Source organism: Drosophila tropicalis, unplaced genomic scaffold (assembly GCF_018151085.1).
Source record: "Drosophila tropicalis isolate 14030-0801.00 unplaced genomic scaffold, ASM1815108v1 contig_443, whole genome shotgun sequence".
Classification (NCBI taxonomy): Eukaryota; Metazoa; Arthropoda; class Insecta; order Diptera; family Drosophilidae; genus Drosophila; species Drosophila tropicalis.
Genome location: NW_027172907.1, coordinates 1,015,798 through 1,039,128, shown reverse-complemented (window position 1 = coordinate 1,039,128; position 23,331 = coordinate 1,015,798). Strand labels below are relative to the sequence as shown.

Below are 23,331 nucleotides of genomic sequence, written 5' to 3'. Positions count from 1 at the left end.
TCCCATTGAAAAGATATAGAATGTCAGTTGGAAAACTGTATTTTAGTTATATGAAAAATGGCATAAACAATGATGACATTATTTGGTCAGGTTTTAAGCTTTCTGGATTCATGTACAGGTTTTTTCCTTGTTGTTATTTTTCCATTTTTTGGACATCAAATCAAATGACAGGCATCTAAAACAATAAGGCTTAAAGCTGTGAGAGAGGACCGAAATGACAGGTAAGAGGGCGAGAGGTGAGAAAAAACAGTTAATTCTATTAAAATGTCAGTTGTTGGCTGCTGACAGGATATATCCTTGGATATATTCCTCCCCCTTTGTCTGTCGCTGATGTTGCTGCTGCGGCTGCTGCTGCTTTTGCTTGAACAAGAGCAACTGTTGTTGCCTTCATTTGTATGTTAATATATGGAATTGCTCTGGACTTGATGTAATACGGGAAGGGAAGTGATGTTTCCATCGCCCCTCCCCTTTTAAAGATGAGGGGGTTTCGTGTTTTCTGCGCGATGTTCATGTTATTCCGTTCCCGCTCTTCTTTCATCGCACCCTCTCGCATTATAGTATATAAAAAATAGAATAGTTTAAATATGTAAATTTTATCTTTAAGCAAAACGTGTTTGTCATTTGTTTAAGTATTTCTATTTTCCCACAAACACAAGCAATATGCATCCATTTTCCATTCTCAACCCCCTTATGGTAGATATCAATTGTCTTTGATTGCTGTTGCTTAAGTATTAAGTATGTTTTATTTTCGGTCTTGACTTTAAATTGCGTGCATCAAAAATGAAAAAAAAAAAAAAACACTGTAAAACAGAAGTAGCTATTTGACACAACTGGGTCGCTTCCCTATGGCTTTTGCTTTTACTTGCTGGCAAAAAAAAAAAAAACTGGTTCAAGGAGATAAACAATTGCAAAAGCCGCTAGCGTCGCCGCCACAGCCGCAAAAATGTCGTACAAAAATGGAGCAACAACTTAGTTAACTGGGCACGCACACACACACAAAGACTGAACCGACAACAACATAAATTGCTCGACACGGTTTGTTAAAAACTGTTGAGGAGTATGGGGCGGTTCCGAGGGGGTATCCCTTGTATAGGTATGTGAGGAGTGACAACATTCAGTAACAACGATTTTTTAATGAGTTTGGCAAATTGTAAAACAAAACTCGAAACAAAAGATGGAAATATGAAAATATCAGAAAATGAGAGTAAACCATATGACACCCCTTAAAGGCAATAAAGTTACTTTAGCTTTATTGGACTTAGTTTCTTTCTAATTTAAGCGTCTTGCAATGGTGCCCACCTACATATGTGCAATTCTAAAAACTTAGAATTGCTTGAATTACTAAGAAACTAAGACCAACAAAGCTAGAGTAATTCGGAGAACTCAAATTTTGGGAAAATAAAAATCAGCTCCGAAAACTGAGTGAGCAGCTCGTTTGGCATGGTTACAGGGTATTACAAATGGAAAGTTCTAACAAAAATTTTCATTTTCTTGTTATTTTCACTTTTCTTTTGCGGTTGTTTGCCACACCCACACATATACGCCTATACGCCCACACACCTTTTGCCAATTGGCTGGTAAAATTTCCACATTCGAGGCAGAAAGAGAAAAGTTCGTTTTTTTCCGCTTTTGTTCTTATTTCGCTTAAGGTTCGCTTCGCACCCGCCTTTAACTGGGCCAACCAGCCGCATACAAAATGACAACAAACACGCAACATGCATTGTAAGGTATCGGCGAAGGGGCTAACAGGTAGTGCAGGAGGGAAGGGCGAAACGGGATCTAAAGGGGCGCCAAATTCACATTGTTGTGTTTAATGAACTTTGGCAAAGTTGTTTACATTTTTTATGATGTTTTTTTATGTTCCACATTGCGTGTTCTTTTTGTATTGCACAAACGGAAAGGAGGAAAGGACAGATAAGGGAGTAATAAGCAGCAGGATGAGGAAGCGAAGGTGCTAGGAATTCCTATTGAATAGCAATTAAAGGGCAATTCTTAAAGTAAGCACGAAAGTTCGAGAATTAAAGTTTATCAATATTGTACCTAGATATTGTTTGTTTGTTATGTTAATTTATGTTTGTGTTTGGTTTGTACTTTTTTTTTCGTGTGTTTCTTGTCTTGTCAGCTGTTGCCTTGTGTTTGGCTACAATCAATCAATTACTACGGCACGTGCGTTTTACACATTTGTCTGACTTTGTCTGATTTGGTAGAAAATAAATATTTCACAATTTTCCCCACACGGGGCCAAATGCAAATGTCGAGCATCAACATAAATCTGCCTAAAGCATATTTCTTTTCATACAGACACACACACACACACATAGATATGTATGTCTCTCTCTCAGTGCGTGTGTGTGTTTGTGTGTATGTGTGGGTATTTATCTAATGCTAAAGGCTGCCTACACCGCATTAGTCGACTTATGCTGAATAATTTAGATACATTCAAGGCTGCAGCAAGATTTCAACATTTTGATTATGGTTACTTTGACTTTCTTTCGTTTTTTCCATACTCTGAACTCTGTTAGAATGATTAAAGGATATATGTACATATAAGACCCCTATAATAATATTTTGAAACTATAGCATACTTATTTGGGCCATGCAATAAACAACATTGGTAAATTATAGTAGACTTATTTAAATTTACCCAAATTGCAGCAGCTTTAAGATAGTTTAAATTTAGAGATATTCGGAAATAGAGAGTATCGCCAAAGCTGGCTTATGAGAATTCTCCTTATCGTATGTGTATGTGTGTGTGTGTGTGTGTCTAAACATAGCTGACTTTCACTCTTTTCATTTTAAGACGTATTTTGGTATCTTTCTAAATGCCTTTAACCAGCCATAACAATTGTTTAATTTACCTAATGACTGACGGCCACTTCAAAGGAATTACATCCTTTCAGCTTTGTTCTTCTTCGTTACTTCGGCATTTTCTTAATCTATATCATTGTCAACCTTTTTCAATTTTCAATTACTTAAGGTCGGTTTCAGTTCTCTTTTTTGTGTGCTACTTTCCACTTGTTTTTCTTTTATTTTTGTTGTTGAGTTTTTTTTTTTTTTTTTTGTGATTCCTTCTTTGTTTTTCAACTGGTTTTAGCACCTTGACAACGCTTAGCCTCTTTGCCTCAATTGAATATTGAACCCACACCCAAATCATTTGGCGAGCCTCGTCTGTGTCCAGCTGAGCGGCCTGGGGCAATAATTAAAACATTTATCAACATTTGTTGACAAATGACTTGACTTTGTTTGCCTTTGCGCGCACAAATAGCTAAAATGTATATGGCGATGATGGCAATGGCGATGCGGATTTCGTTGTCGTTCTTTTGCGTTTTCGTTTTTTGTGTGTGGGTTCTTTTTTTTTTTCTGTTTTCATGACAGAAATTTGATAAATGTTGTGTCAGGCATTTAAATGAGCCAAAGCCGACGCCTTCAACGACCACTGTATCTGCCTCTTTCTCTGTCTTTTTTACTGCAATCAGATATTCAGTCAACTTTATAGATACACTCGGGGAAAAAAAACCCTTTGCAATATAATTACTTAATGAGACCATTGTAAAGAGTTTAAAGAGCGCCTGAGTTTGTTGTTGCTTAGGCTCTAAAATTTTATGACTAAGTCGCATAATCGATAAATAACTAAACTTAATTATTATATGGTCTTATTTGGCTTCCATTAGCTTTTGTCGATAAAAGTCTTTATTTTGCATTGAATTCTACAATTTAGACTGCGACTGATTTTGTGTCATCAGACATCAAATTTGGGTCAATTACAAACCAAAAAGAACACACCTTAAGCAAAGTAATAAACGTTGTTATTAAGTTCTCTCACGAAACGCGATGTCTCTGTCTCTCTCTCTCCCTTTCCCACTGCTCATCTCGAGCTCATTAACAACAACTTACTTAGGAGAAATCGACCTCAAGTTCATTTTTCCTCTGTTGTTCTTTTGGGATTTGTGCTTTATATGTGTAGATAATACATTGTATTGATATTAAAATAACATCGAAGTACGATGAATAAATTTACTCATACATCTTTGCACTCAAAGCCCTCAGTCTGTTACTTTACTTGTTATTTGAAGCATAGTCTTTATAAATGTTTCTTCTAGCTTCTCGCAGAACAGATATTGTTTGCATCGAGTGTGCTTTTGGTCGTTTTTACTTGTGTCGATACTCCATCTCGAAAACTTAAAAATGAATAGATAATGAAGCAAATCCTCTTAAATGATCTAGTTTTTGATCGAAATAAACTAGTTCTTAGTTTGAATGCTAAGTTAGCTCAACTCTAGCTTCTCCAAAATGCTAAAATTCTAATCGCTAGTGTTTTAGGGAAAGGGCGTTACTTTTTTACATTTTCTGTTTCTTGAATGAATGTTTTTGTACAACAGAAAAATAAATATCATATTAGAAATACGTTGGAAAAGTCAGAATTTAAGATTGAAAACGATTTGAATCGATATTGATGAATTTGTGCCTGAATTGAAATCAAATCAAAGCTTAACCTTCAGTATGAATTGAATGTGAGGAAATTCTTAGTTAGATTGAAATGCATGCCACACACACTAACACACAATCATAAACACCCGTCCTTATGGAGGGAGCAAATGTTGCACAAAGAGTGTTCTTATTTTTCTCCGTCTGTCTGAATGTCTATCGTCTCTCTCCGACGCCGACGCCGTCGTCGTCGCCGTGGCAAAACATAGCTGTCAATATGTTTTAGGCGTCGTATACGTAATAAAATTGCTTAGCCTGCCATTGTCAATAAAAATTGCGAAAATGTTTTCATGCCAAATATCACAAAATATGCAATACACGAGTTTCTGATTTGTTTTCCTTTTATATCAGATACCCAGTTTGTATTATGCCTCTAGGGCAAAATGTTTGTCGAACACGACTGTTTCTCGTTCAATACCTTTTTTTTTTTCTACTTTCTTCCCCTTCCGTGTTTTTTTCACCTATCCAAGCTTCACAAATTTTTAATCATTCTTATATTAAATTTTACTAAAATTTAAATTTAAATTGTCCGATAACGGAACTAGAGCGCTGATTAAGCACAGTAACTATTAGTCTGCTATGTTTTAAATAAATTTTTTTCTGTCTTGTAGAAGTTTTTCTATGTCAGAGTTTAGATTTTTGCATAATAATATTTCGACAATTTCATTTACCCAGAAGCAGTAGTAGCAACAAAATAAAATGTCAAACTGAACTAGAGGCAAGATAGCCAAGAAAGGTATTTTGCAGTAATCAAAGTCTTTAACTTCAACTGGCAGGTAATCTACCAGCAGACAAGTTGAGAATCTAGTTGGTCATCTGACACGTGCCCCAAGAAGAACCTTCATTCGTTGCTCTCACTTATAGCTTTTTCTTTTTGCTTGCCTCATCTGGGTCGCGATAAATCTTGTACTTATATTCAAAGCTCTGGGCCATAAATAATGATGCATTGATGAGACAACACAAATTGATGGCCATCCTCTCATGACTGTTAATGAACGAACATTTCAAATAGGGATGCTTTGGGTATCGGGAAACGAAACGGGAACAAAACGAACTTGGAATCAATCAAAACTTTGACATGCAATTGCAAGGCAAAAATTTAGTTGCTTTTCGTTTTTCTCGCTTACCCTCGCCAAATTGCTGCCTAATTAGAGTGGTTCTGGTGCTGGTGCTGCTCTTAATGGTGGAGCTAACATTTTCTGTGGCTCGAGTGAATGACTACGTATGCAGAGTAGATGGGTGGTAGTTGCTTTCCTTTTCCCACTTACTGCTTCATTTGAATTTTCCTCGCAATTATGTTAATTTTTTTTCCCCCATCGCCTCTCCACGTTTAAATTTGACGGCCAGCCAACTGGCGCTCAGTTTTTGGGAAAATTGTTAAACAGCCGACAAATTTTCACAGGCCAAAATAATCGACCGACCGTTAGACTTTCCGACCGACTGCCTAAAAATTTGTTTGGCCTTGAATTGAGTAAAGAAAGAAATTTTCTAGCAATTGCATATTAAATTGTTTAATGTGCTAGCAGCTGTTTTTATAATGAACTTTATGTTTAATGCCACGGTTTCTTTATTTTTCTAGAAATTTATTAGAGTCTCGACTAAAAGTATAGAGCAGAGTTACGAACAAAGGTAACAATACACTCAGATTAAAGCGTAATTGTGCAAAGAAACAAAAGAGAAATTGTGCAAAATACTCCAAAGTAGAAGCAGTGGCATCGGACGGGACTACCTTGCCACCATTGCTACTTGTACTTTGGCACGCGTGGCTCATCTTGCTCATCTCTAATTCAATAAATTGTCATTTTTACCCAGCGGTTTACTCAAGTTTTCCAAAGAATTTTCACGGCACTTGGTTTTGGCTTAATTGCTTAACATTTTTAAAATGGCAAAATAGAAAACAAAAAAATTGTGGCTAAAGTAGATTCTGCCTTCATGTTTTTGCTTACACAAGCGAAAGAAAGACCACTTCAAGGGGAACTTTAAATAAGGCTTAAATGCTGCTGGTCAACCCAAATGACTACTTTTTAGTCCACGAATTGCATTGGCATACATTTGATAACAGCTAATCTGCATACAATTTCCAATCTGGAAGGATGCATGGATGATAGAATAATCCAATGGTTTATTTCTCAGCGATTTCAACTGGCAGAAGTCGCTTTAAGTTAGCTCAATACTATAGTTTTCTTTATACATGTTTCATGTAACCAAACTTTACTTATATATTGCGAATTTCTAACAAGTTGTTAAAGTTGATCAGCTCTTTGATATTTCCTATGACTTTAAATCCCTTGAAGCCTTTAACATTTGATTATCCTTTTGGCGAAAAGTTTCATGTTCCTGTTCATGGTAATTCGCTTTTAACTTTTATTTTTTGGCCAAAAAGAAAACCTATGGATGAAAATTACTTTGAATTCAAATTAGTTGCCCGCCTAGCAACAATTAATTATAATCTATGCAAATCTCTTACAACTTTTACAACTTTTAGCTAAACATTTTAAAGTCATTTGCACAAAAGTTCATGACACAACCTCATACTGCCCTTCTTATACCCCCCTGCCATGTAAGAGGAAGAACGATATTTAAAATGTCCACAAACTGACCCAAATTCATAAAAAGTTTTTTGCACTATTTTGTTTTTTTTTTCTTTTCGTTTTTATTTTGTTGTTTGTTTTGTATTCTCTGTTACCCACAACTAAGCCATAAACTAGGCAGTGGTCAATGTGTGTGTATTTGTCCGGAGAGGGGATATAGGGGGAAAAGGATATGCTCGTTCTTATGTAGTTCCTTTGCTTGCCTGAGTTTATGTAGCCACAGCTGGTCTTGCTTTGGCATTTGCCTTGCCTTTGCCTTGCTTTGCATGTTTCCCAACCCTTTTGATTAGTTTTTCGTTTATATCGTTTCGCACTTCTAACATCCTATCTTGCTGCCTTTTGCCCTTTTTCCCCCCTCTGTATCGCCACCGCCATCATCACTTGCACTTCCACTTCCTTCCGCTCTCTTGGCAACTGTAAGTGCTCTCTGAAAAGAGCTGCAAATTGGGTTTAGTTGCATTTTCATGAAATGTAAAATAAAAAAAATGGAAAATCATAGAGAAATCAGAAAGAGATAGAGAGAAAAAACACCATGCTGGGGAAAAAGGGCAACAACTGAAATCTCAAAACCCTATGGCAAAAGTGGTTACTGTATGTATATCATCTTGTCATTCATGCATTTTCAATGGCATTTAACTGGCACTTATCATGGTCTAAAATGAATACAGAACAACAAAATATAGGAGATAAGTCGGGGAATGTTAAAGTATTGGTTTCTGTTCAGTGTTGCCCAGTTTTAAACAATTTTTGAGTTAATCTGCTTATGAGAGTGCAGTAAACCAATAAAATTTTGTTTCAGCAATTCCTTTTGGAAATGTAATTATTTACTCAATTTCTGAATCGGGTGCTGCTGTAATTCTCTGTGAATATACAAATTTTTCGCTGATGCTTTAGATTGCTTTTACAGCTTGCTGTAATTATGCAAATTTCTTTGACAGCAATTTTCAATTTTTCATCTCTCTGACAATGAACAAATTTACATTAAACAGTTGCCAGTTCAGTTCAATTTTTCATATTCTTGGATGTTATTCTTTATCCTCTCATATTTCCGTGTTGTTGCTGGAAATTCGATCAAGGTAAATCAAATTTGGCAATTTACTAATTTGAATTTATTAAAATGGAAATGAAATTTTTAATCAAATTAATGTAAAAGCAAATTATGCTTACCTATGTGGAAAGAATGTAAGAGAGAGAGAGAGAAAGAGAGAAAGAGAGATAAAGAGAGAGCTAAATGCGATTTCCGAGTGAAATTTATAATAATTTTTGACACTCGAATGGACGAAGCCCTTATCAAAATATTTATGGGTAGACTGAATAGATGGAATGACTGATGGCAAACCATTGATAATTTGAGCTTGTTGGCAGCTGCTTACAGCTCACTTGGCATCAATTTGTCTTGCCGCTATCTTTACCCTACAATTAGAGAGTTAAATCATCATACATATAAAGGCTAACAGACAGCTTTCTTTATGCAATGACTTGAAAAGATAGAATTTACAATTTTCGTCCATTTGTTTTTTTCTTTTATCAGGGTATTAGAATATTGTCTATTCATCTTATTTTGCCGGTTTCTTTTTACGAATGGATAGCTCGCTTACTGCCTTTCATAGTCGCTGTCAATCATTTCTAATGTCAACAATCCGCCTTTAACGCAAAATGATGGCCATTAACAGGGCACAAAAGCAACATCAAATTGGGTCATCAGTTTTTGTTGCTCGTACTCGGATACCAGCACGCTGGTGCGTGTTTTTGGCCCTTCTTGATTAAAATTACAATTAATCAACATTTGCTCATTTGCCTTTCACTCTCATTATTCGGCTCGCATTTGCCAAGTGACAATCAAATGCGCCAAATGCGGGCATTTCGATGGTTAAGTGTCAATCACTTGACTTATGTTTTGCGCTCAAAATGCTTTTAATTTTGGTGAGGGACAATTAAAAGCCGTTATCTGAACGTGTCGAGGGGTTTGAAGAGGGGTTTTCATTAAAAAGAAATGCTTCACCCCCCAACCAAATGATAGTTAACTTCAACGTAAAATCCTTTTGCGTCGCAAGCCACACAAGTGCTGGAAAATCGTAATTGAACAAATGTTAATTGTTGCAACATTTATAGGGCTTTCTTTGAGAAATATAACTCAATTTGCTCTAGATTAAATTAATTTTGCGAAAGAAATTTTCATTCCACCAAATGAATAATTCAAGAAGTTTAAGTAGTCAAAATATATTAATCTTAATTGTTATTAAACAATCTCTTGTTAAAACCATTATTTATTTAATGGTTAATTACTCAAATTGGCTTTAAACTAAAACTTTAAAGTATAGCATACTTACCAGGGCATTTCAAAAATAATCTGGCAATTTGTACATGAAAAAAATCCATACTTTTATTTCAATATCAAAAAGAACAACAAAAAGAGGAAACATTAGGGTAAATTAAAAATGAAAACCAAAGACTTCATTTTTTTGTTCACTTCCCTTATTAATATGTTTAAAACTTAAAACATTTGATAAAACTATTTACCACTAAATATTATGTTGAAAAAATGTTTTTGTTGTCCTTGTTGCTGTTGTTGTTGTCTTCTTATTTATTGAATTTTGCGCTTAGCACTTACTTACTTAATTAGAGGAAACTAGGTCAAGTATCACTTATTTTATTAAATACATAATTAATCAATTTACAAAATGAGTTATTCTGCTTCCAAGTGATAATATGTTTATCCTTTTGCCAGAACCAAAGCAAAGCAACAGCAGTTTACGAAGGGGCTCAACTAACTGCAACTGCAATGCGGGTTCCTGAAAAGTTTAGTATTATCTATATTATTTTTGGAAGCAGAAATAAGCAATTTGTTTTATGTTTTATTTTAGTTTTAACTTGGTCTTAATGAAGTGTGTTTAATAATAAATTTACAGGAGGAGTGTGCAGACAAATGGGCAAAAAAGTTTGTTGTTCCCATTCACAGCCAAAGAGCATCGATGGCATCATCCACATCATCATCTATATCAAGTTTATGTTGCTGCTGCTGCTGATGTTGCTGTTGTTGCTGCTGCTGCTCACCGACTAGCACTGCTTTGGCTTTTACCTCATCGGAACTGCTAAGCAATACCATGACTAAAACACTTCCGCGTCTGGCTAGCTGAGATTTTTGCAGCTGATCATGTTGTTGTTGTTGTTGTTGTTGCTGATGCTGCTGATCCAATTCAGATCTATGATCTTTGTCCTTTTTGGGTTGGTGTCGCAGTTTGCGTAACCAGTCGGTAGATGGCCAAATGCATTTACTACCACCACGACTGCGAGGTCTTCTGTTAACAGAGATACCCACATCCACACTCAAACTGGGCATGCCAGCAACACCTTCTCCTTCGTCGACCCGTGGCGACGGAGGCGGCAGTGGGTGCTGCTGGTGCTGCAGCATTTCAACCATACTGATGTCGTTAGAAGCTCCAACACATCCATCAACTTCAATTTCAGCTGCTGGTGCTGCTGCTGATGTTGCCAGTGCTGTTGCATTGTTTGTTACTGTGGTTGACACTGCCCCAGACCCAGCCGCAGAGCCAGCTGCAGCTGCTGCACCCCTGACACTGCTCCTGCTACGACTTCTCTCCTGCTACACATTTGTCACTTGCGTCGTCAGACCCAAATCGATAGCCATGCTCTTGCTAACAGCATCTGTATGTACCAGCCTTTGCCTGCCATAGCCACCCATGCCGCCATTGCTGCCCGTACCATGGCCGCCGTTAGCATCGCCATCATGCTGCGATAGTGGCAGCCATTTGTCGAACCAACGCGGCCGGAAGAGTAGCGTGAACGTGCTACGGAACTGGCGACTCATCGAGCAATAGAGTATAAAGTTGATACTCGAATTAATAAGTGCCAAGATGTCCATTAGGTCACCTAAAATGAGAAAAATAACACGACCATATAATATATACGTATATAAAATGGATGTGCAATAAGCAAGTTGGCACACACACACACCCACAATCACAATACCAAACGAATTGTGTGCAATTCTAGACAAATAAAATTGCAAATAAAAATCGATTAATCGATACAAAGTTAATAAAGTTAATTTTATTTGCCAACTGTGCGTATAATTGATGTGATTATAACATAAAATACTCACTCAATTTCAAATAGCATTGCACAAAAATCCATCACCTAATAAAGCATTCAATAGACCCATAATGCCTTGAGGAAATTCCGTGATAAGAAATAGCAATAACACGGCCAGCAGCATTCTCGTTGTGCGATCTGTTTGCTTCTCTTTTTCAAGTAATTTGCAACTTTTTGGCTGACTTGCCACTTTGCCATTGACTATTGGCTGCATATCATTGGCCGCATGACAGGCAAGTATTTTTCTACGTCTCTTTGCCTCCAATAGGGCCCCGATGAGGCGTACAGAAAGTACAGTCAAGGCAAAACAAGGTATCAATTTGATCAGTACACTGTAAATGAGAAATGTAGCATTTCTCAATGGGCGATCGTGTAGGGCCAAAGCACTGTGGTATAGCTTGTAGACAGTGACATTACGCTCCCCCATTGTCAGGGAAGTGCCCAAAGTTGTCGTTGTCAAACTAGTCGTTGTCATCGTCGTCTTGGTGGTAGTCGTTATCAAAGGAACAACTGTAGTTAGAGTTAACAAACTGGTGGCATTATTATCACCACTAACCACCGACCATGATAAGTCTGGCGTTGTGCTCGACATCACTTGCATAGTTACATCCTCCTGCTGTTGATAATCAATGATGTACTGACTCAATGGCACCGATTTGATCGTCTTGCCACTGGCATCCAGAGTCTCTAGAAACTTGGCAATGGCTGTTACCAAATATAGCCAAGGTGATACCACCAAAACGCATACAACATACGCAGTCGCAATGGTTATAATTGTCGTTCTCATGCCACACCATATCCGGTTCCTTTGCGGATAACTAACGGCTATATAACGCCATACAGCCAGCGTAACTGTCAGCCATATCGATATCGTATGCAAAACTTGGGCAAATATCGAATGGAATTTTATAAAACAGGCCCAACTATAGCTTAATTGCTCCTCACGCGGTAATCGGGCACTGAGTATGTAGTCATGCACCGTATAGGGTATATATTCCAGCATTACGGCCAAATCGGCCACAGCCAGACCAGTGAGTATGGCATTGGTTGGTGAACGCATCTCACGACGTGATAATACAATTATATTCAATGTATTCGCAAGAGTGCCCAGTATGCAGACAATTAGTGAAAAGTATCCATGGAAATACTTATAGCTGTTGGTGAAAATAAAAATATTGATTAAATTTTAAGAAATGGCTAAAGATTATTTTCAAAGTCTAAATTTAAATAATAAAAGGTGTTTTTTTTTTTTTTGTATCTCTATTCTACATTTGGCTTAAATTAGAGCATATAGAAATAGCATTTAAATCTAGGCTAACGCTTTCATAACGACCGAAACAATACAAGATAAATTTGAGGGTAAGCCGAAAAGATTTGACATCAAAAGGTTAATCCCTATCAATTGCTGTTTCTTAGTCTCCTTTAAACATGCATTTTCATCCGTAGATATTGTAAAATATTTAAACTCTTTTATTGATTATTCAGTTCATTTTTATGGTCTTTAAACCTACTTGACCTGCCATTTAGACCACCATTTCATGACTACCTTTAATAATATTTGCTTATTTTTCTTTTAGGATAGATCGCAAATAAAAAATAAATTTTTTAAATTAAAAACTGCCTAAAAAATATAAGAACTAAGAGAAAATTCTCATCGCTTTACTCATAAAAAGTCAATGGAATCGAAACCGAGCTGCAATTTACTTGAATTGACATCTATATAAAATACATTGAGAAATAAAATATCTAGTAGAGCCTGCTAATAAGTGCTACTCAATTTAATTGAATCTCTTTCTCTCTCTCTCTCTCTTTCTTTCTCTCCCTCACATTCTGTCTCTCTCTCTCTCTCTCTGTCTGTGTAGCCAAGTTCTTTGGTCTGATTAAAAGTAAAAGAAAATTGCGTACAATAAAAAACTGTTAAGCATTCGGTCATGTTCTTGTTAATATTATTTTTTCCTCTCTTACAAATAGCAAAAACGTTTTTAGCCTTTAGGCATAGTATATTTTTCATGGTACATAGCTTCTGTAAGAATTATGGTAATATTTTTTATGCTTGAATTCAGTTTCATCAACTTGTCCATGTGCCCATGTGCAATAAAAGTATAGGTAGCAAAAGGTATATTTAACTATTAAGCCCAAATACTTTTTGCCATGTGGTAGTAACCTTGCTCTTCCTCCCGACATTCAAACACAAACACACACTCACGCACACAAACACACATTATCTACCTTTTTTACCAGGCAATTACATACACAATTTCATTATGTTCGCATCAGTTATTGCCGGGGTAGAGCAAGGCAAATCATTATGTAAATTACATTTAAAAAAGTAATTAATATGCTGACATGAGTCAGCATGAGGCAGGTAGAGAAGAAGCAAATTCAATCTTCTTTCCATCTGTCCTTTTTCTACCATAGCCACCAAGCCTCTTCATTCCCCAATTACTTACTTTGTGTGAAAATCATCGACGCTGGAGCCGCAATAATGCGGCTGCGACATGTTCGTGACCATGCTGTCAATGATGGGAATCGGTTTTTGGTTGGATCCTGGCCTGGGCTGTTACTGCTACTGCTAGTGCTACTGGTGGTGCTGGGAGGTTGGGGAGTTGGTTACTGGTTGGTTGTGGTCTCCAGTGGCGGCCGACTGTCCAGTAGTTGCTGTGGTTTTCGTTGTCGGCCTCTTTTTATCCTCGTCCTCCTTGCTCTCTCTGTGTCTCTTCAGCTGTGAGCTGTCAACGTGCCACAGCAACAACTTTGCCAGCTCATTAATATAGCCTTTTTCTTTTCGAAAACCAAACAATAAATAATTTAAATATGCAAGTTGCGTGGCCAAAAATGTGAAAAAGGAACAAAATTTAAAAATAAAACAACAAAAAAACCTGAAATGAAATAATCCACAATTTCTTATTATTGAGTGAAGCGAGTAAAGAAAATATTAAGGCTAGAAATTTGCATGCCACATGCAAAACGGAAGTTAAATTGCAATATGAAGTTGAAGTTCAGGGCTAGCCAATTTGCTATTAATGATACACTTGGACCTAGAGTGTATAAGCAGAAAATCTTTACCTCCCACACCTTGACCGCCCCATGCCTAGTAGAAATGCTATTCAAAGGTAATTGGCTGAAATTTTGGAGCATGTCAAGACAAAAGAGAAAGGCCAGCAAGTGAAGTTGCTGTTCAATCAATATTACGCATACGCCCTATGGGCCAGATAGCTCCAGTAACAAGTCATTTGTCTCTCTACATTACAAAAGAACGATGTAAAACAGAACAGAATGGGCATAGCATTGAACTAAAGGATGAATTAGAGTCTCAGGAATGAGCTAAATTAAGAGAGACAGAGGGGCAGAGATAGAGGGAGAGCAGATATATGTATAAACACAGCTTCTGGGTATTTCACTGCTGTACCTGCAGTCATTGAATGCCATTTTGCTTGCCTAACTCCGGTGTTTTATTGACTTTTGTAACATTTAATTAAAACTCATCGTTGTTGTCTTTTTAGTTTGTTTCACAAGTTGGAGAACAAATTTCTAGCACATAAATGTGAGCAACAGACGACTGCAAAATTGTTGAATTTCCATTTCATTCTATAATATATTCTTAGTCGTAAACCGAATCCGAAACAGAAACTAAAACCAAAAAAAGATGGAAGAAATTGTTAAGAAAATATTTCCATGCTGCACTTTGTGGGTCCTTATGTCTTTAATTTTTTGGTTCTAGTCAATTCTGTTTTTTCTTTCTTTTTTTTGGTGTAGGTGGAGCGGGTGAGCGCTGCCTCAGCTGCCATTAAAGTGATTAAGTCTTTAGCTAGAGAGATTTTCATTTTGTTTCAGAGATAGAAATTTTTGTGCATATGCTTGGTCAGGGCGCATTGCAGGAAGGCCAACAGGCCAAGACGACTGCAGAGAAAAACTGTACAAAAACGAGAAACTAAAATGAAATTTCAAAAGATAGATCTGTTGAGACATATTTGGCTTACCAGAGACTTAAGTAATTATTTATGACATAAATCTGATACGGAGAAAATTAAATATTTAAATGAAAGACTTTTGGGCTTGTATATTGTATTAAAGCACTTTAATTCATTTCTATGCAAGTCAAAGCAAGTCTCTCTCTCTCTCTCTCTCTCTCTCTCTCTCTCAGCATGACAGAAGCAAGAAAACAGGCGTAGGCGTTTGTTCAAAATGTGGTCTGCTCAGTGGCCACATTTAATTGAATTTAATGAAAGTATTCTAGGAAATCAACTAATAAACAAATAGCCTCACCAAATGTGACTTTTCTGTTTGCCGTTGCGAAAAGTGAAACGAAAACGAAATGAAACTAATACGCACCGTATGCCAAATATTAGACTAGACACAAGGTCCAAGACACTGTTGACCGGAAACCGCTAAAGTTGCGGCAAGTCACGTAATGCCCACAATCTGACCCCCACCCCGAAGTCTATCTCTTAGTGACTTGTTGACGATGTTGATGATGATTATGTTGTTGATGGCAAAAACAGCGTGCAGGAGTACAACACTTGAGACCGCAACATCTTTTCAGAGGGGGCAAACTGGAGTGTTGTGGAGTGGCGTGGGGTAGTGAAACACATTGTCTTACTATAAGTGCCTGGCAATGACAACTGACAGCAGCAACAGCAGCAGCAGGAAAAACAACAACACGAACAACAGTTAAACATTTGCAGTTTAATGGACCCACAGTGAAACCATTTAAAAGGACAATCTAAATAAAGCCATCGTCGAGGCCATTATGTTGCCTCACTAGCGGCTGCGGTGCTTCATTTCCATGGCAGTTATTAATGCCGCCTCTGCCGTTTCGCCTCAAATGCTCCCGTAATGCTGTGTTGTAACCATAATCAGTCTGAGTCCCTCATTATCCTACCCCTGATCTCTTTCATATACATTTAATTACTTGCTTGTATCCAATAGGCTCGTTGATGTGTTATTAACATTTTACTCATTATTTCCACATAATGTTGGTAAATGTAATTTAAAATCATTTCTTATTTGCAATTACACTCAATTGAAATTGAAACTTTTCCAACTTTTCATTTACACAAAACTGAAAAATAATCATTTAACTTTCGCAAAATATGCGGCAAGATTAAATGAACATTCGATAAAGAGAATGTCTAATTTGTTTCATTAAACAAGAACTTCTCAAGTGAGACTCTAGCCTTATTTTGTCAGCTCTGAAATTATATTTATCAGCTATTTGTCTAAACTTTTGATTACCACAGAAAAAAAAAATAGTATAGATAAACAATTTAGAAGGATTAAAAGTAGATTAAACAATAATCATCTTTAATTAAATATACACTTGACTTTTGAAAATCGTAGGGAAATTAACTACATAGTTTACACGTTTAGATTGCAAGCTTTAGAAAATCTAAGTATTTTATTAAGTATTTTTGCCATTTATACCTTATTCGATCCTGGGCTAGGTTTAGGCTCCCCAATGGGGGAGTCCCCATCTAAATAGATCAGAGAAAGAGCCTAAAGATAAAAATCAATTGACCTATTCAAATTTTGTTCTTTTTTTCAGATAAAGAAAAATATCGAGACAAACTTAAAATTGGTAAGTCTGTTATGCAATTTTGAAAATTAATAATTCTATGACAAATTTTAAAGACAATCCAAATGCAGAAAACAAAGCATCAACTAAAAATAAATGCAATTAAAATATATTAATTTTACTAATGACCACATAAAGAGTGTCTCCTTCGTATGGAATCATTGTGATTCCTCATTTAGCAAACTCCTTAACTCTGGGAATATAAAATGGATATTTTTAGATAAAGATACTAAAAGAAGATTTTTACAAATTGTCAAGTTGAATTTAGGGTACTTTCTGGCTAAATTTGTGCAAATTCAAGTTCTTACTTCTTTTCATAACCCAATTCAAATGTTTTGCCTCACTTGTAAATGTAGTTGTTTTGTCTTTTGCATGCCCCAAAGGCAACTTTGCCTGACATCATACAATGGAAATTGGAAAGACAAGTATCTACATAGTTTGTCTGGGCTTTAAGCCTTCTAATGAGCACACACGCAAACTTACTGTGCGTGTATATGTTTGTGAGTGTGCGCGTGTGTGTGGTAAGCAGCTTGAAGCAGGAAGCAGAGCTGGACTCTTGAGAGCCCTTCATGTGTAGTTAGTTACAACCAAATAGCATCTCTTTTTCATCTTCTCCTCCTCACACAATAAATGCATATGAAGAAGAAGAGAGAAAAAAAAAAAAAAGGTTCTGACATAAATTTTGAGCTTTAGGAAAAATCATTACAGCATCCCAGAGCCAGGGTTAGAGATGGTAGCAAAAAAAAAAAAAAAAAGGCAGTAAGAGGTCAGAAACCCAACCAACAACAGCCACGTGCAACTACCTCTTCTCTCTTGTTTCTAGTCCCTGGGCTCTGCACTGTTCTGCACTTCACTTGCTCTATGCAAGGGCTTAGCGTTCGGTTACAGTTTCTACTTTAGTTTGAGGGTCGGAAATCCGGTTTTTACAGTTCGAAACGCACACGTGCTTTTGCCTCAGTGGTTCTCAAATTACACGTACAAGCGTATACATTCTCATCGTCTCTTATACACACACACAAACACACGCACCCTCATATTAAACCATTTGTGGCCATGTGTTGCAGAGAAAGAAGCCGCAAAATTTCCCAAAAAAAAAAAAAAAAAAAACATAAAACCCAAACCGGAAGCAGTAAGCAATCATCAAGGACAATGACTATGACAAAAGGCATACAAACTAAATGAAATAAGCGTAAATAATTGAACACTTGACTTGCTTGGTCTTCGTTTCGGACTACACGCTGGACACACGCTGCGTATACGCAATATAAGAAGCCAAACCAAAAAAAAAAAAAAAAATTAAGGAATGGAAATTTTCTGTGTTTGTGTGCGTGTTATCCAATAGCAATCAAAACACAATCAAAAATTTGAAAATGACTTGCGGTTTTTCTGTTTGTCAACACATTTTTCTTCTACTTCCTATTTGCTTCCCTCTCTTCTTTCCTCTCTCGTTCTCTACATGTATACGTCAACTGCAGGAACCGAAAAAAATTTTCTATTCCATAGCCTATATTTTGATTTTTAGCAATTTCATTTGCCATGTTCATGTGAACGTATTGTGAGCCTTTCCAGACACAACCACATTTATATGATGGATTGGTAGCTACGCTACCTACGTACATGCATCAAGGTCAATGAATCAAAGTTGAGCAACATCTTCAGATAGATTCGTAATCCATAATTAAAAATATGATTAAAACTATAGTTTGTTAGGGCCTTTTTTTGTCAAAAATAATGACGATCGTGCAACATTGACTTCAATTCGAGGGTCACTTAAAGTCGACCTTTTTTCCTCTTTGGGGAAAGAATGCTCGTCCTTGTTTTTTTTTTTTCCTTTTCCGTTGACCTGCTGGGCTTCTTTTGTTGCCTAATTGCTTTGGCTTGTTGTGGGCATATTCCACCTTCTTCTTTTTTCTTTCTTTTTAGCTAAAATGTTTTGGTGGTTTTTTCCAACATTTCCTTTTTTGTACGTTTATTTTGAAGTTCTAACCGCAAAATTTTCCATGTGGTTTTCTCTTGGATACATTTTACCATAAGCTTTTGACTATTGGCTATTTCTGGTTCTACAGAATACTCTTTTTGAAATATAGTTTAAAGAATTAAAAGCCTAATTCGAATCTGAAAAGGCTTTATGAAATAAGTTCTAATTTGGAAAAGTAAAGGACAGTTTCAGCGGTTCGATTAATTAAATAATGTCGACAAATACTAAAGTTGAAAAATTTTTTGTTCTATTGATAAAATGTTAATGTGCCATTTCATTTGCATTGACTTAACAATTGGCATGGAAAAATTTACTCTGTTTGCTTAATGACTTTCCGCCCAAAAACTGTAAGGCGGAAGGGCTTGTTCAAATATTTGTGATGTGACAGACCAAGCCACATACAGACACATACACACATTCATTTAAACACACATGCACGTCAGCACATACTTTTACGCTTACACATGAGTGGATTTTGTAATTAAGAATTCACAAAACGCTTTTTTGGCCTGCCAGCTTGAACAAACTGACAAACATACATACAGACAGCCAGATAGATAGACAGACGGTCAGGAAGAGACAAACAAATAGAAAGAGATAGCGCAATGGAAACAAACAAACAGGCAGTCATGGCGACAGTTGGAAACCCATCAAGTAGCCACTAACACAAAGAGTTTCGTGGCCAAAAACTAACAAGAGCAACAAAATACACGAAAAACCTAGAAAAACATAAAGCCTCGAGTTGACTAGTGATCTCTGGTTAGGCCATACCATACCAAAAACAGTGAGACAGTGACACAGAATGAGCTCGGCTTAGTACCCATCTCTTTTGTTTAGTTTAGTTTTAGTTTCATTTCGTTCAGTTAGGTCAAGGTAATTGCCACTTTACGCTCTCCTGGCATTTGCATTTTGTAAATGGATTGCACTATAACTTTTTTTGGTTTTTCTTCTTCTTTTTTGGTCGACTATTGTTTTGGATTATATGTAGTTATTGTTGCCGCACCACTGCAACTGTTTTGACTAATTGAAATTCTCGAACAATATCCAGGACCAGTCAGCCGGTCTAGGGCAACAAATTACATAATTGTCATGCGGTTGGCCTTAAAATTTATTTACTAATTTAATAAATTTCCATATGCATATTTTAATTAATTTATGTGGCTTTTCGAACAATAAAATTCTATCGCATTACACTCTCTGCATGTGTGTGTGTGTGTGTGTGTGTGTGTATGGGGAGAGGTGAGCGGAAGTTGTTTATGTCGCATCAAATATTTATGGCATACTTTTTGGGGCATATTAATTGAGCTTATCGCCTACATAGCGACTAATAATAAAGAGTAAATAAATAATTACAAGTCAATTGCTAGACACCAAAAATACCCTAACTATTAAGTGGTTTTATAATTATTCTATTGGTAATATAATACATAAAAATAAGTCAAATATTTATAGATATTCTTTCGACGTTTGTATAATTAACTAATATATTTAATTTGATATTATGTTTCAAAACAAATAATAAACAACTATGCTAAAAAGGGTACACTCCATATGATCTTTGAGCAAAATAAAGAAAACAGGAATATCTTTTATCCAAAAGTAAAGGATGAATTATTAAGATAATTGTTTTAATGTAAATACAAGTTAAACTAAGTAAATGTATTTTAGAAATAACTTTCAAATAATTAATATTCGATTCAAGTACGAACCATTTGAAATGGTCTAGGGATCTAAGGCATGGGATAGACATTCGCCATGATGAATTAGTTATTTCATATTGACTTATTCGTGTACTAGTTAGTGTGTCAACAAAAGGTTCTTACAATATTTATGCTCACCATAAGCAATCAATTTGTCCTCCAATTCTAACCAATTCACTTTTGGGTAATAAAATAGCAAACCAACAGCGAATAAAGAAAGAAAGAATAAAAAAAAAAAAAACCATTAAGGCAAAATGGCGCCACTTGTTGCCACGCCTGCCAACCTGCAGTCGCCCCATCACTACTGCTACTACTGGGCTATTGAAAACATCTGTGTATGGCCTCGTCCCCTTAGCAATTCATTTCAATTTAGCTAAAGCTACCACCATATGAAATGACATTCTCTTTTAATTTTTTTTTTTTTTTTTCGTATTCCACATTTTAATTTGTTTGCCGAGGCAAAAAGTGTATATGCATATGTATATGTAAATATAAGTGTGTGTGTGTGTGTGTATATATTAATCTGTGAAGCTTATCGGGGACTTGTTTATTGTCTACTGCGTTAGGCCCCATCGGATGGGTCGGTTTATTGTTTATGGACATGTTTATTATATAGCCATGCCATTGTTTGGCCATTGCCAATCGGCAGTTGATTAGCAGCATAAGCTCTTTTTACCCCCCACACTCTTCACACCCTGCTTGATTCTCTACCGCACCCCTCTCCCACTTTGTCAATGAATTATTGAATTTATGTAGCCAGACATTTCAGTTCAGCTGAGCGTGATAATAAATATAATTTTTCGCACCTTCGTGTTGTGGAAAATAACACCAAACACCAAACGAATTGTTGTGATGAAAAACTGTCTATGGCATTGTCACTTATTTTTATTTTTATTCAGATACCCTTTAAATATGATATTATACAAAATGGGTAGATTTGTTGCCAGTGATGTCACGTTTGTTTTAATACTTTAAGGCGTTTGTTTTAACAAAAATTTAACATTTTTTAAATTTCCAGAGCGCTCCAACTCTCCTCAATAAAGTGTATATAAAAGTCGTTGCTTAGGTTTCCGTTCTGAATATAAAACTACTAAATGTGCACAATTTAGTATGAAATTTTTATGATGCCTTTTCATTTTAATGATTGTCGTAAAAAAAAAAAAAAACGTTGAATTATATTTCGCACACTTTGAAAAGTCAGTAAAATAGTTCAACTAATTGGCTTTTGCAGTTTTTATTTTTATGGACTTTTCAATTAGAATCATCGAAAAGCCAACAAATGAAATGATCAATCTAAGATGCAGTCATAAATGAGTAAATTGAATTGAAATGAAAATGAAAATTCTTATCCATTTTGCTGTATTTCTTTTTTCCTGCACTGACAGGAAATTTCATTGAGTGCAACTGAAGCAACATGAACCAGTTTCTGCTATGCGAAGGAAAGGCAAAAGCTTTAAGTTTCCCTTGTTGCCTGTCAACCGAAGCAAAAATAATATCCGCTCAAGCAAAACCAAATTTCCCGCAAACAAAAAGAAAAACCATGAAAAATTATACAATCTTTTATCATTTGGCCATGTTGGCTAATCTAATACTCTAATCTAAATACATTATGACTTTCTTTTGGCAACCAGTTGCGCATTTTTTTGCTAATGTTTATTTGAAAATCGATAAATTTTTTATTTCTACTTCATTTGTACCTATGACAGGCTTAAATATATTTTATTATTCAAACTCTGATTAATGACTGAGTATAGGATTATTGAATGCAACAGTTGCTCGTCTAAGCCGTTGCCCTTTGAAACAGATACACACTGAATGATAAAGCGACATTTTGGAAACATTGTTCAATCGAAGTCATGCAAAATCCCTTTTTAATAATCTATATTAATGCGAAAAGTTAGTTAATGACATTTAAACACTAAACAGTAGATATAATAAATACTCCCACTTTACTGCTAACCCGTTTTAATACAAGCCGTTGATTGAGAAATCTGTTTTAATATGGCCTATAGAATATGGTGACAAATATCAATAACCGTTTCCCAAATATATATATAAGTATTATTACCTAATCAAACAACAAGTTCAATGGCTTTGCCTATACCTTTTGATATCGTGAATAGGTTTGGGGGTGGTATATCCTGTCATTGATCTTAGTCCTTGACACGGTTCATTTCGCTGTCCGCGCTGTAACTCTGCCATGTAAACAGAAAAAGTAAAAAAGAAAATAAAATTTTTTTTTCAATCTTCAAAAAAAAAAAAAAAAAACTGAAAAAAGTCTGCTTAATATTATTTTTCAATTTATTATCAAGTACCTGCTGCTGCCGCTGTCGCTGTTGATGCTAAGACATTTTCTTTCCTCTTATTTTCTGTTCGCGGTTCGATGGATTTTCCCCCATTCAGAAAGCATTTTCTTTCTATTAAAGTGCCATCAATTTTGCGGACAAGACGTCAGCTCACACAGCAGCAGTAGCAGCAACAATAACGCAGAAGGCTAACAACATTTAGTTTGTGGCCAAAAAAGGAAAATGGCGTTAACTGAATTGCCAGACGCACACACAAAATGTGACCAGCCAGCCCCAGACGGTCCCAGCCAAAAGGATAAGAAAATAAAAAGAAATCTTTAAAAAAATAAAAAAAAAAAGGAAAACTCATCTTAAATTATGTAGAAAAGTAACTCTAGCTCAAAGTCATCCTCCCTCATTCTCTCTCTCTATCTCTCTCTTTAATTTTATATAGTCCAACAATTTTACTGCTATGTCATAATAAAATTAAATGAGTTTGACTTGAAAATATGCCTACAAAAAATGGCAAAAGAGCTTCCCAGCTATTGCTGGTCAGCAATTGTTTGCTTTTGATTTTGACATCCACCGGCTTTGTATACCCTAA

General features: G+C 36.0%; 1 protein-coding gene across 1 annotated transcript in view; it reads right to left on the bottom strand.

The window, feature by feature from the left end:
* Nucleotides 1-9,918: 9,918 nt before the first annotated feature.
* The window catches only part of MsR2 (Myosuppressin receptor 2), a 34,405-nt gene continuing 20,992 nt past the window's right edge, over nucleotides 9,919-23,331 (bottom strand). The window contains 4 exon segments of the mRNA XM_068285920.1: nucleotides 9,919-10,967; nucleotides 11,200-11,229; nucleotides 11,232-12,343; nucleotides 13,640-14,068. Of these exon segments, the coding sequence (XP_068142021.1) occupies nucleotides 10,030-10,967; nucleotides 11,200-11,229; nucleotides 11,232-12,343; nucleotides 13,640-13,701 (2,142 nt within the window). The 5' untranslated portion in view covers nucleotides 13,702-14,068 and the 3' untranslated portion in view covers nucleotides 9,919-10,029.